Here is a 13,044-nt window from a genome sequence, read left to right as displayed (position 1 = left end):
CTTAGAAACATTAAAAACCCATAATTTAGTCTTATTCTAAAAAATATATATATAATATTAAGACAGGTAAACATTGGGTAGTGTGGTTGAACTATAAATCTATACAACCTTTCCAGAGAGTAATTTTGCAATATCTATATCAAAAGCCTTACATGTATCTTCTTTGAGCTATCAATGACTCTTCACAGAATTTATCTTAAGGAAACAACTGGATAAAATGTGTTTTATATATTCACCATAGATCTCTTTATAAGAGAACAAACTTGAAACAAGCTAATACCCAACAGTGCAGGATGGGTTAGCGATACAACTGCTGTGGCACATTGCAGACTCAATGCCCTGCAGAGTACACTGCAGTGTTACTGTGGGAAGGTATTCACAATATTCAGGGAACTTATAAAAGCAAATAACAAAAGAGACACATAATATTCATTTATTAACAAACATTTATTGAGTGCTTTGTGTGTGCCAGGTACCAAGCAACTCATTGGTAAATAAAAAGAGATCTGTTCCCTGCCTCCAAGGAGCTTAAGAGCTTGTGAGGGAGATAGAACAGAATTAATATCTTCCAATTTACTCTGGTTGGGATATTAAAGGCACAAGCATATTGAAAGAAGACACTTTATATGTGTACATATGTAATAATCTTGCATTTCATCAGCATGGCCTACAAAGAGAACACACCCAGCTCTACGGACTAGCGAGTGGATAAGCAACTCCTTATGCAACTGCCTAAGAACTGAAGGGTATTCATCTTCTAGAAATTTTAAGAAAAGCTGTGAATTTTAAGAAATTCAGTTATGGAAAGCTATACCCTGGAAGACAGATGTGAGACACTGCAGAACCACGGCAAAAGAATTGGGGCAAACAGTTTCCATTGCTTCCAATTCAAAACCAAGTTGAGCAAATAACTGTTAGCCCAGTGCCTATTCTTTTTACCGACCTCTGCTATACCTGGGTCTGACAAATAATGAAGTCTCCCTCCAAAAGAAATAGTTCACAGTTAGGGTCACACACCAGGGATTCTAACATTATATGTTCATTTCTTTTAAACTTCTGCACCAAAATCAGTGAAGTTATGAGGCTTATTAATTACAACGGGAAAATTTTTCCCTTAAGAGCACAGAAGGATGTCAGACACCACCTCAACCAAGAGATCAACCAATGATACACGTGCATCCCAATATAATACAGAGAAGGGCACAACCTCACCACTGTGGCATTCTTGCCAAAAATGCTTAACCCTCAACTTAAAAATGACAATCAGGCAAATCCAAACCAAGGAACATTCTACACAATAATTGACCAGTACTCTTCAAAAGATCCTGAAAGATAAAGAAATCTGAAAGGGACTGTCACATTGAAGACACTAATAGACATGATAACTAATACTGGTTTGGATCCTGGATCAGAAAAAGGACATCAGTGGTGAAACTCGAATGAAGATGTTAGATTATCAACTGCCTGGTCTCAATGACTACACTATCTATACTAATAAAAGGTAATATGCAAATTGGTCAGGATGCCCTCACAGTAACAACCGAACAGCAGGCTGCGTGGGGCAACAAGGCCGGTAGGGGGGTTAGTGAGGGACGACCAAACGACTGAACAGCAGGCTGCGAGGGGTGACCATGCTGGCGGGGGGGTTAGTGAGGTACGACCAAACGAATGAACAGCAGGCTACGTGGGGCAACCAGGCCAGCAGAGGGGGCAGTGAGGGGCAAGCAGGCCAGCAGGGGGGGCAGTTGGGGGCAACCAGGCCAGCAGAGGCGGCCATGAGGGGCTACCAGGCCAGCGGGGGGGGCAGTTGGGGGCAACCAGGCAAACAGGGGGGGCAGTTGGGGGCGACCAGGCTGGCGGGGGGGGGGGGCAGGTGGGGGCAATCAGGCCAGCAGGCAGAGGCAGTTAGAGGTGATCAGGCCGGCGGGGGGGGGGGGCGGGGGGGGCAGTTAGGGGTGATCAGGCAGGCAGGCAGGCAGGTGAGCAGTTAGGAGCCAGCGGTCCTGGATTGTGAGAGGGATCTCGGATTGGAGAGGGTGCAGGCTGGGCTGAAGGGATTCCCCCGCCCCCTGCATGAATTTCATGCACCGGGCCTCTAGTGGTTAAAGATGTTAACAAAGGGGGGCTGGTTGAAAGGTATATATCAACTCCCTGGACTATTTTTACAACCTTTTTGTAATTCTAAAATTATTTCAAAGTAAAACGTTTTTAAAAATCATTTCAGATGAATGATTTTTTTTTTAAAGTATAGGTTACCACTTATTAACTCTAACATAAAAAATACACTATCGCCCTGACCGGTCTGGCTCAATGGATAGAGCGTCGGCCTGCGGACTGAAGGGCCCTGGTTCGATTCCGGTCAAGGGCATGTACCTTGGTTGCGGGCACATCCCCAGTGGGGGGTGTGCAGGAGGCAGCTGATCGGTGTTTCTCTCTCATCGATGTTTCTAACTCTCTATCCCTCTCCCTTCCTCTCTGTAAAAAAATCAATAAAATATATTTAAAAAAAAATACACTATCTCCTCCAGTAATTGTTCTAAAAAAATTCCAATAATTACAAATGAGGCTTAAGTTGGAATTTTTATTCACTAAAAACCTGCAGTTGGGATAACTAGAGAGCAGAGTAACTTTCCTAGGGCACTGAAATCTCTCCAAATAAATAAACTACCTTATGTCCCCACCCTTCCTCTTTTTTAATTGGGTTCAACTTTCATTTATGTAACATCTACTATGGGCATGTAACTGTGCTAGGGCCTCATGAGATTTTGATATATAAGAAAGGATCTCTATTTTAACACACAAGATAACAGAGAAATGCATCACGTAACAAAACTGGAAGTAATTGATGTTCACTGCTAAACAATCTGGCAATCGATCTGGACACTCTTTTTACTGTCAGTGTTGATAAGACTGAGGACCCTCACAGCTCAAGTGTGTCCCCTTCAAGAATAACATGCTCTGACCTCTAAAATTATCTACAAAAATTATCCTTGAAAATGACTCGCTCTGACAAATAATCCATTTCTAGTCCTTTTTTTCACCTAATCATTTTGACATTGGTGCACTGTTTGTAACTCAAAATTTAAAAACGTGAATCTCAGCCCTGGCTGGTTTAGCTCAGTGCATAGAGGGTCAGCCTGCAGATGAAAGGGTCCTGCGTTCGATTCTGGTCAAGGGCACATGCCCAGGTTGCCAGCTGGATCCCCAGTAGGGGGCGTGCAGGAGGCAGCCAATCGATGATTCTCTCTCATCATCATTTCTCTCTCTCTCTCCCTCTCCCATCCTCTCTGAAAGCAATAAAAATATATTTAAAAAAGAAAAAAAAGAAAGAAAAATGTGAATCTCTGAGTACCAGGGAAAAGGTTAGGCTGGCATAAACCCATGCAGGTTTACTTCCTGTCTTCTTATAAGAGATCAAAAACGAAGTGTAAGACCACGTTTCTCACAGTGTGGTCTCAGAGCCAGCAGCTTCAACAGAATTCAGGAACTTGTCAGAGATGCAAATTCTCAGTCCCAGCCCAGACTACTGAATGAACCTCTGTAAGGACCCTCTTTTCACAAGCCCCCAAGGTGACCCTGAAGCACTGTAAGTTTGAGAATCAGTGATGAAAGAACAGAACAGCCAGCCAGCAAATCAGAAGGCCAGATTCTAATCCTTGCTCTGCCACTAATCTCTGGGATAAATTTGTCACTTAGCTTCTGTGGAGCTCAGCCTCTCTATCAGACAATGAGGGAATTGTAATAGATCAATGCCAGTCCTCATGCCCTCATTGATAACTCTGTAAGGGCATTCATTCCTATGAGACCTATAAGTTAAAAGAGCACCACTGTGGGTCACCACTTAGTTCTTTTGTTAAAATGAAACAAAATTTCTTCATCCACTGGTCTCTGAATCTTATTTAATAACTCTAAAATAACTTAAATAACACTGTGTATTCTTTAGTAAAAGCCATATAAATGCTAATTTCACAGTTTCCTATTCAGTTCTCTATCAAGTCTATTTTGGAGGAATTCATTACACATAACAAAAATTCCAAGAAACCCATCTACCACAGACTCCAAAGTCATATGTTGAAAACCTAATTCCCAATGTGATGGTCTTTGGAGGTGGGGCCTTTGGGAGATAATTAGGTTTAGATAAGGTCATTGAGGGTTGGCTCCCAAAGATGGGATCAGTATCCTTTGAGAGAAAGACAGACCAGAGTTCTCTCTTGCTCTCTGGCATGTGAGGACACACCAAGTAGGTGTCATCTGCAAGGCAGGCAGAGCCCTCACCAGGAACCTGCACCTTGAGCTTGGACTTCTCATCCTCCAGAACTGTGAGAAACAAATGTCTGCTTTCTCAGCCGCCCAGGCTATGGTATTTAGTTACAGTAGCCCAAGCTGACTAAGACACTCACTTAAACGTCGCCTCTGGTGTGGGAATTTAACACAAATTATAGTTCCAAACTCCTACCCATAAACAATATGTGTGACCAGACCACTAAAAGTATTTAACAAGTATGAAAAATAAAGAACTTAAAAAAGTACAGATCTAGAAATCTCCATTACTGCATAAGAAACATTAAGTTTCATTTAATCTCCTTCTCACAGATTGATAAACTGGGATTCTTCTCACAACTTGCAAAACGAATCTCGGAGATGAGGGGAATCAAATTAGGTTAGAGAGTTCTCCTGGCAGAAAACAAACTTAATAAGGTTGAATGTTGGGGAAAATGTCGCATCAATCAAATGAATACCCACTGATTCTTGAGACTCAAAACAGGTATCCTGAAAGCTCTCACCACTCCTTTCGAGGCAATCTAACACACTGTCCTCTGTGCTCCTGTATCTCCATTTCAGCACTTTCAAGAGGCATCCTCTTTGTTTGTGTATCTGTCTCCTCAACCAGACCTTGAAATCCTCTAGAGCAGTATGTCACCCTCTCCGGCACCTAGAATGATGTCTGGAATAGAGCAGGAACTAATTCTGTTGAAGTGTAGCCACTGTACTGAATACCAGTGAAACTGTGTCCTATCTTGCAGCTTTTCTGTAAATCTTAAAAATTCCTAAACAGCTTTTTTTAAGGCACCAGTAGCAATAGTTAACAGCAATAATCACAACTGCCTTAGGTATCAGGCAATAAGACATTTGCTACTTGACAGCCCTGCCTTAACATTTTTCAGACGTGCCAGGAGTCTGTAATATCACATGTAGCAAACTTGAAAAAGAATGAGTAACAAACACCTTGAAATTTGAATCCTGATGTTAACTTTGGCCAAAGTATTTAATCTGGTTCTCATTTGGCAAAAAAAGGGAATACTAACTCCTACAAGATTGCTGTGCTCTCCTAATGATGTTCTAATCCACACGCAAGTGCCCTTCCCCACATATCTATATGGTGTTCCAAGTGGACTAACACCTCACCGCAAAGCACGCGTACACTATTAGGCGATCCACCGGCACAGACGGTAAAGTTACACCTCAATCACCATTAGGGCTATGATAACCTATAAAACGAAGAAATTCTACATGTGTGTTTATGGATGTCCAGCCTGCCAACATATCCTATTCCAGAACTCCCCAATGAAATACATGGGCTGTTCAAAATGCAACGCAACCGACAGGGGTCAGCAGCTCCAGGCGCCGGGCTCACTAAGGTCCAGAGAGCGGCAGGCACACGCGGGACTGCTGGCGGGCTGGGAGCTGTGCAGCTGCAGGGACAGACGCGCAGCCAGAACAGCGGCGTGCGGCAGCCAGCGGTCTCCCTCCAAGTGCTGGGGCGGGTGAAACCCCAAGAGGCCGGGCCCCCGCGTTAGCCACGGCGACGGCGATCACAGCGTGGGGCCGCTGCCAGCCCAGCGTCCTTAACGGAAGGAGGTAGGGTGGCAGCGAGGGAGGCCGAGTGGGCGGGCGGCTAAGGAAACCGGGCGTGTTTGGGTCTGTTCCTGAGCCAGCGGGCGGTAAGGGGCGCCGCTTCAGCGTTGACATCCTGGCGCCGCGGGAAAACCGAAGCCCGCGGGTGCACGTGAGCCTGCCCCGGGCTGGGAGCGGAGCAAGCAGGGGCGGGAGGGAGCGGAGGCCGGCGGTGGCGAGCACCCGCGGGCATGTGAGGGGCGAGTCTGGGAGGCGTCGGGAGGGACCGACGAGCGGGAGGGGCGGAGGCGGGGGGAAGGGGGAGGAGGAAGAGCGAAGGGCCCTGGCGGGGCTCCCGGCGTCCAGCCGCCGGCGCCCCGGCCCGCAAGCCACCGCCCCCAGGCCCCGCGCTGACGCTGGACGGTCCCCGCCTCCAAACCCCCCGCCCCGGCCAGACTGTAACTTACCTGTTTGCCGACAGGATCGCTCCTGCTGCCCCTACGACTGACTCCTCCGGCTCACCGTCTTCCCTCTGGGAGGAAGGGGCGGGACATCCTGCCTTTCCGTTGAGCGACTTCCGGCGGCTCCCTGGACAACTCCGTCGCGAACTGACCGCCGGACTCTACAGCCAAAATACAGGATCTCGGGACCGGTTTAGTAAAACCCACTCCAAGTACCCTTTTTCTTTACCTCGAATGGCCAACGGGTCCGTGTGCCGTCTTGTTTTCGGTACATCATCTCTTACCGGAAGTCGCTCGGAGATGAAGCCGGAAGTCCCACCCCTCCCCAAGAGAAAACGGAAAGCCGAGGGAGTCAGTCTAAAGGAGAGACAGTGCTCCAGCTGGAAAGCTGGCGGTGTCGGCCGGGGTGGGCAACCTGGGACTTAGAGGGTCCGCGAGCGGGTTCCTCCCGGGCGACTCTGCCTCCGCCTCCCGTCCCTCCTCCAACCCCCTCGCCGCCCGCCTTGGAAAACCCCGAGGGTGACGCGGGAGAAGCCGACGCGCCCCGGGCGCTGCGAAGGCCTGAGGGGCCTTGACCCGGCCCGAGTGGTGCCGCAGCCGAGGCCCTCATTTAGAGGACCGAGATACTTCTGCTGAGCCAGGCGCGTGCGCCCCTCCAGATGAAGAGGAAAAGCTCTCCGGTGACTCAAATTGGGGCCCTCGCAGTCACAAGCCGAAGGGAGCCAGGAGCCGAATTCCGAGGCAAAGGAGTTCAGTGTGGTGGTTCAGTTGGGCAATCAGAACCGAAAACGCCTGGGGTGTTTAAAAACGCTCCTGCGTGGACTGTTTGTGAACGTTAACGGTACAAGGATTGGCCGAAGAAAGACACCATCCGCCCCAGTCACAGCCCCTCTGCCCCTTGTGCGGGAACATCCTAGGGCCTCGAGTCCAGAACCCTGTCTTTGGAAACTCAGGACCCAGGAAGGAAGACCAGACTTGAAAAGTGAAGGGACAAGCAACACCTTATCTAGAGATGGGCAGCGGTACCCCACGTGGGGTTAGATGGCGAAGAATTATAACTTCTCTTGTAGGCACAGGGGCACCTGTTAAATAATCAGAATTGTATTTAGGAAGATAAAGTGAGTAGGCTTTGAAATAATGCCCTTAAAATGATAGACTTCCTACCCACATCATCTCTCAAGGCCAATTTCAGCTCAGTGCTATTTAAATCAGACAACTTAGGATAGAGCCGTGATTCAACTGGTGTGTGGCAAGAATTTTTAAAACATGCAATACCTGACTAGTCAGGGCCACTGACCTCTTTTCCCTTAGATTGTCAAATTAAAAAATGAGAACAGCCAACAGGCGCCCAGCTCACTAAGGTCCAGAGAACGGCAGGCACACCCAGGACTGGTGTGAATGAATCAAAATTATATGTATATTTTTGTCAGTGTGCTGCAGAATTTTAGTCATTAGTTTATATGTGCCATGAGATGAAAAAGGTAAATCGCTGGAATAGAGAACTTGTAGACCTTACCTGAATTCTCAATAGAATCCAAATGAATTCTCGTGTCTTCCACAGTAGGAAAGGGCTGTTTAGAAGCATCAACCTTCCCAAGATCACACAGCTAGTAAAAGTAGGACTTAGCTCTAAACTCCACAGTCAGACTTTTCCACTCTACATACTGACTCAGTAATTGTCCATTAAAAATTGTATAAAAACTTGGAAAACAGGTTTTTCAGAACAGGTGACCAGCTTGTCAATGTTATATCTGTTTCATTAACCAACATTTACTGAATGCCTATTGAATGAAAGATAATTAAAACTAGATTCTGTCTTCAGAGTTCCCTAGAAATGTACTTAAAATTTACTTGAAAATGTAGTGCTTATTAATAAAATCTTTACCATCTATTTTAACAGTGTTAGTCTTGTATGACAAGGTGATAAACTTCTCAACAATAATAGTAGCTAGCACAATTCTCCATGTGAATTAGGCATTCTGTTGGTCTTCAGGTGCTGAATCTTGCTACCTTTCTCACCTTAAGGATTTAGTTAACAATTCATCTTCTGAGCAGTGAAGTAGAATCTGAGTTGATTTTTCAGTTCCATTATGCATTATTTTGCTGAGACCTGACCATTTACATCATAATATCACCTTAAGGAAGTCAGTTTAACCTCCTTTTCCTCGTGTGTAAAATGAGTTATTTAGGGTAAATTTCCTTTTTGAAATTCTATTAATAGAAGAGGCTCTAAAATTTCTAAATCATACTAATAGGGTATAATAATATTACTCTTATAAAGGACTTTGCTCTGTTAGATAATACTAATAGTGATGATGGCTATTGTTTATTAAGCATCTACTATATTTCATGCAGGGCTCTAGAAAAACCCAGGAATATAGAGAAATTTTGATAATGTTTTGTGTGTCTCATCAGGAAAATTTATATATATATATATTGGAAATATATATATAAATTTTATTATATATATAAATTTATATGTATATTGTCTCATCAGGAAAATTTATATATATATTTATATTATAAAATTTATATAATTATTTTTATTACTTGTATTTATAATTATATTTACATTACATGTAAATGTTTGTAAAACCTTGGGGCTTTTTAAAAAATTATTTCTCCCCACACTTTTATGTAGCCACAGGACAAGAATTTTTAATTTATATTTGCAGTATTGCTGTAAAGCAAGAGTAGACCAACACTTCTCTAACTTTTGTTTAGCATTTGAAGGGATGGAGGTCCCAGTGATGGGAGGCCAAGCAGCTTTTCTGGACTGAGATGGCAGCCCAACCAAATGTAGGCTGTTTATGTGAAACTCATAGAGCCCTTGTGGCTTGCTCCAAGGTTCCACTCCTTCCATTGACTGGACAGAGCTGTTCGTTCCCCTCCCAATGTTGGAGCTCCCAACCCACCACTTTTCTCTGAAATGCAGCTTCCCATCCATGGTCTTTGAACTCTGCTCTTTACATTGACTAATGTTTTCTAATATTGCAGACAAGTTTTCTTAAAGCACTACTTACCTTTGCACCTGTACCTGATGCCTCCCCGCATCATCTTAGACTGCTCCAAGCAAGGAGAATTTTATCTGTGAGATACAAGTAATGTTCTACAATATAGTTTACATGCAATAATCTGTCTTGAATGTTTCCACAGCACTTTCAGAGTTGGAGCCATTCCCAAGGGTTAGGGGTGGGACCACCATTAAGTTGAGGATTATCCTCAAATCCATCTGCCACAGGATAAGAAGGTCTAGGTTATAGTTCTTTCCTTTTTTTTTTTTTTTTTTAATATATTTTATTGATTTTTTACAGAGAGGAAAAGAGAGGGATAGAAAGTTAGAAACATCGATGAGATCAGCTGCCTCCTACTGGGGATGTGCCCGAAACCAAGGTACATGACCTTGACCGGAATCGAACCCAGGACCTTTCAGTCCGCAGGCCGACGCTCTATCCACTGAGCCAAACCGGTTTCGGCTATAGTTCTTTCTTTGCTGCAAATTAACCCAAAGAAAATTGCAGTTTTGACATTCAGTTATTGTCCATCCAAGTGTGTGGATTTGCTTGGCCATCATGGTTCTGGTGGGGTGTTGACCTATGAACCAGAAGGTCACAGTTTGATTCCTGGTCAGAGCACATGTCTGGGTTTCAGGCTCCATCCCCAGTAGGGGGTATGCAGGAGGCAGTCGATCAGTGATTCTCATCATTGATGTTTCTATCTCTCCCTTCCTCTCTGAAATCAATCAATCAATAAATATATATATAATATGTATATATATGTGTATATGTATATGTATATATATATATTTTTTAAATGTGTGGATTTATCGGGGTGTGCTAAGTTTGTATTATGCCCTCTCCATGCTGCCTTTCCGCAGTGGCCCTGCCCATCAACAATTCCAGCGATGGAGAGAGAAGTGGCCAATGAGTAGATATTACTTATATTTGACCAGAGGAACCTAATAGAATTTTAAGGAAAGATAACAACAATCACACATAATTGGTGGAAGAGATGGTTTAAACCATTTAAATTTTCATATTTATGCTAATACTTCTACCATAAAAATTAGTTACTTGAATATTATAAAGAATACAAATTTCTCATTGGTTACTGCCTCCTCATATTTAGTTTTAAACTGCTGGTCTTGCCCTAGCTGGTTTGGTTCAGTGGATAGAGCATCGCCTTCAGATTGAAAGGTCCCAGGCTCAGTTCCAGTCAAGGGCACATGCCTGGGTTTCGGGCTCGATTCCCATTAGGGGGCATGCAGGAGGCAGCCAATCAATGATTCTCATCATTGATGTTTCTATCTTTCCCTCTCCCTTCCTCTCTGAAATCAATAAAAATATATTTTTAAAAAACTGCTGGTCTTTAATTAAAGTTAATATAATATGGAACAGGCACTACTATTCACTCATCAGAAAGCCAACTCAGTTCTGTTATAATTGTACTAGAGGCCCAGTGCATGAATTCATGCACAGGTGGGTTCTGGGCGGTCCCCCCTCAATCAGGGCCAGGGGGGAGGGGCCTCGGGTGATTGGCCGCTGGGCCCCACCCCCGATTGGGGTTGAGGGCCAATTGGGAGCCAGGGGCCATGGGTGGTTAGCTGGCTGGCCCTGCCCCCTATTGAGATTGGGGGGAGATCAGGGTTGGGGTTGGCCAGGGGAAGGGGCTGCAGGCCCATCAGGGTGGTGGGAGCATGTAAGGGGCGGGGCCAGCTGGGGGGAGGGGCTGCAGGAGGTTGGCTGGCCAGCCCCGTGTCTATTGGGGTGGGGGGTGCCATTGGGGGCGGGGCTGGCCAGGGGGTAAGGAGGGCGTTTGGCCACCAGTCCCACCCTTGATTGGGGTGGGAGAGTCTGATCAGGGGCAGGCCGGCTGGTGGAGGGGCCACAGGAGGTTGGCCAGCGGCCCAACCCCCTGATCAGGCCGGTTCGCTGGCCACACTGGGCGTCATAGCGACTCGTTGTTCAGGTCGTTACGGCGTTACGGTCGCTGGATTTTTATATAGATAGATCATCTCTCCAACCACCCAATGTCCCTCATTTCCAGTTGGGAGTTTCCATTGGTCTGATTAAGGACTAGTTTTCTGATTCTAAGGGTGAAATTCAGAGCAAGGATTCCTCTGGCTGAGTCATATCTGACATGAATAGTGCACAGACACCTGGTGAAGGCCTAGGGCTCTCAGACAGTCAGCCTGGGTCAGGACTCAGGCAAAGCCATCCCTGTTGGGACCTTTCCATTCACATTAGCCAAAAAAAAAAAAAAAAAAGTCCTGTTATTGTCTGTCAGGTTTTCTTTCATTTGCAACAAGAAGCAACTTAAATGATACAGATGGATTATTACCAAATCTATCATAGTAGCAGTCTAAGAAAGTATAAAGGAAAAACTCAGAGCACCTTTTCAAACTTCACAAGTAAAATATGTATACACTATCATATTTGAGGAAGTAAAGCAATAGATTTATATCATTTTCTAGGTATATGTCATTTTTCCTATTAGATATGAGTAGTAAACATTTTTACAGTAGCAGGTTGGTCTCTGGTTCTGTCCATATTGGGTAAAGTTGGTGACTATTTCCCCCTTTCAATGTCCCAAATTCACACATAGACTGCTCCTACCAATCTGGTCCTGTGGCTAGGATGTAGTCCCAGTAAAGAGGTTCCTTAAGAGGAGGGAGAGAGCTGTCCCTATTTTTTTCTCTTGAATGCCAATAAAATATACATATTACACATCTTGATATTATACACAGCGCATTGAAGCTGTCTTTTGTTTTATTTTTATTTTTATTTTCTCTCAGACCTGCAGATTGGATCATTTCTGTTTATCTATCTTATATGTTCCCTGATTCTTCTCCAAACATCTATTCAAAGCAGCTAGGTTTTTTTTCCTTATTTCTCTGTGGTTAAGCTACATTGATTTTCTCTTGGTTATGAATCATGTTTTCCTCTTTCTTAAATGTCTAGTAATTTTGATTTGTATCCTAGACATCTGAGTAATCGGTAGAGATTCTGAATTCAGTTATGTTCCTCCAAAGAGGCTGATTGTACTTACTGTTCTAACAGACAGTTATTTGGGCTGTGTTCATCCTCCCTCAGCCTTAGCTGGGAGGCTTTCATCTGCTTCACACATCCATAGTTTAGAAGTCATCCAGAGATTTAGGCAGAATATGCAGAATTTGGTGCTTCCCCTCTGGGACTCTCCTTTTTAAAACTCCCTTCCCTCGCTTTGTGCTGATGTAATAGGCCAGAGCTCTGCCTTCTGGTTCTTCAAATGGGGTTTTAAACAAAGTTAGGTAACCTCCTTTATTTGATTGCTAGAGGCCTGGTGCACAATATTCATGCACAGGGGGCGGGAGAGTGTTCCTCAGCCCAGCCTGCACCTTCTCCAATCATGCCGGCAGTCGGACATCCCTCTCACAATCCAGGCCTGCTGGCTCCTAACCACTCGCCTGCCAGCTTGATTGATGCCTAACTGCTCCCCTGCTGGCCTGATCACCTCCAACTGCCCTCCCCTGCAAGCCCGATCGCCCCCAACTGCCCTCCCCTGCCAGCCCAATCGCCCCCTACTGCCTTCCCCTGTGGGGCTGAGGGGACTGGGGGACTCCAGCTGGATGAGGCGGGGCTGAGGGGACTGGGTGCTGCCATCTTGTGAGGGTATGATGGTCAATTAGCATATTACCTCTTTATTAGATAGGATAATTACATAAAATTTGAAATGAAACATTGAGGTCATTTGGGGTGACTAATTTTTG

General features: G+C 45.0%; 1 protein-coding gene across 1 annotated transcript; it reads left to right on the top strand.

The window, feature by feature from the left end:
* Nucleotides 1-3,381: 3,381 nt before the first annotated feature.
* LOC114230030 (uncharacterized) lies at nucleotides 3,382-8,187 on the top strand. Its single transcript, XM_054724296.1, has 3 exons — nucleotides 3,382-3,427; nucleotides 5,640-5,859; nucleotides 6,317-8,187. The coding sequence occupies exons 1-3, from the start codon at nucleotides 3,382-3,384 to the stop codon at nucleotides 6,720-6,722; spliced, it is 672 nt and encodes a 223-aa protein (XP_054580271.1). The 3' UTR covers nucleotides 6,723-8,187.
* The last annotated feature ends 4,857 nt before the right edge of the window (nucleotides 8,188-13,044 follow it).

This window comes from Eptesicus fuscus, chromosome 12 (assembly GCF_027574615.1).
Source record: "Eptesicus fuscus isolate TK198812 chromosome 12, DD_ASM_mEF_20220401, whole genome shotgun sequence".
NCBI classification, from domain to species: Eukaryota; Metazoa; Chordata; class Mammalia; order Chiroptera; family Vespertilionidae; genus Eptesicus; species Eptesicus fuscus.
The sequence above is the reverse complement of the archived record's forward strand: the minus strand, read 5'-3'. Positions and strand labels throughout refer to the sequence as shown.

What these genes read in the sequence shown, in the direction of transcription:
- LOC114230030 (XM_054724296.1), top strand. Translation starts at nt 3,382, where the DNA reads ATGCAGGTTTACTTCCTGTCTTCTTATAAGAGATCAAAAACGAAGT. An exon ending in TAAGAGATCAAAAACGAAGT is followed by an intron (nt 3,428 to 5,639) that starts GTAAGACCACGT and finishes GGGCTCACTAAG; the next exon opens with GTCCAGAGAGCGGCAGGCAC. An exon ending in AGCGTCCTTAACGGAAGGAG is followed by an intron (nt 5,860 to 6,316) that starts GTAGGGTGGCAG and finishes GTTTGCCGACAG; the next exon opens with GATCGCTCCTGCTGCCCCTA.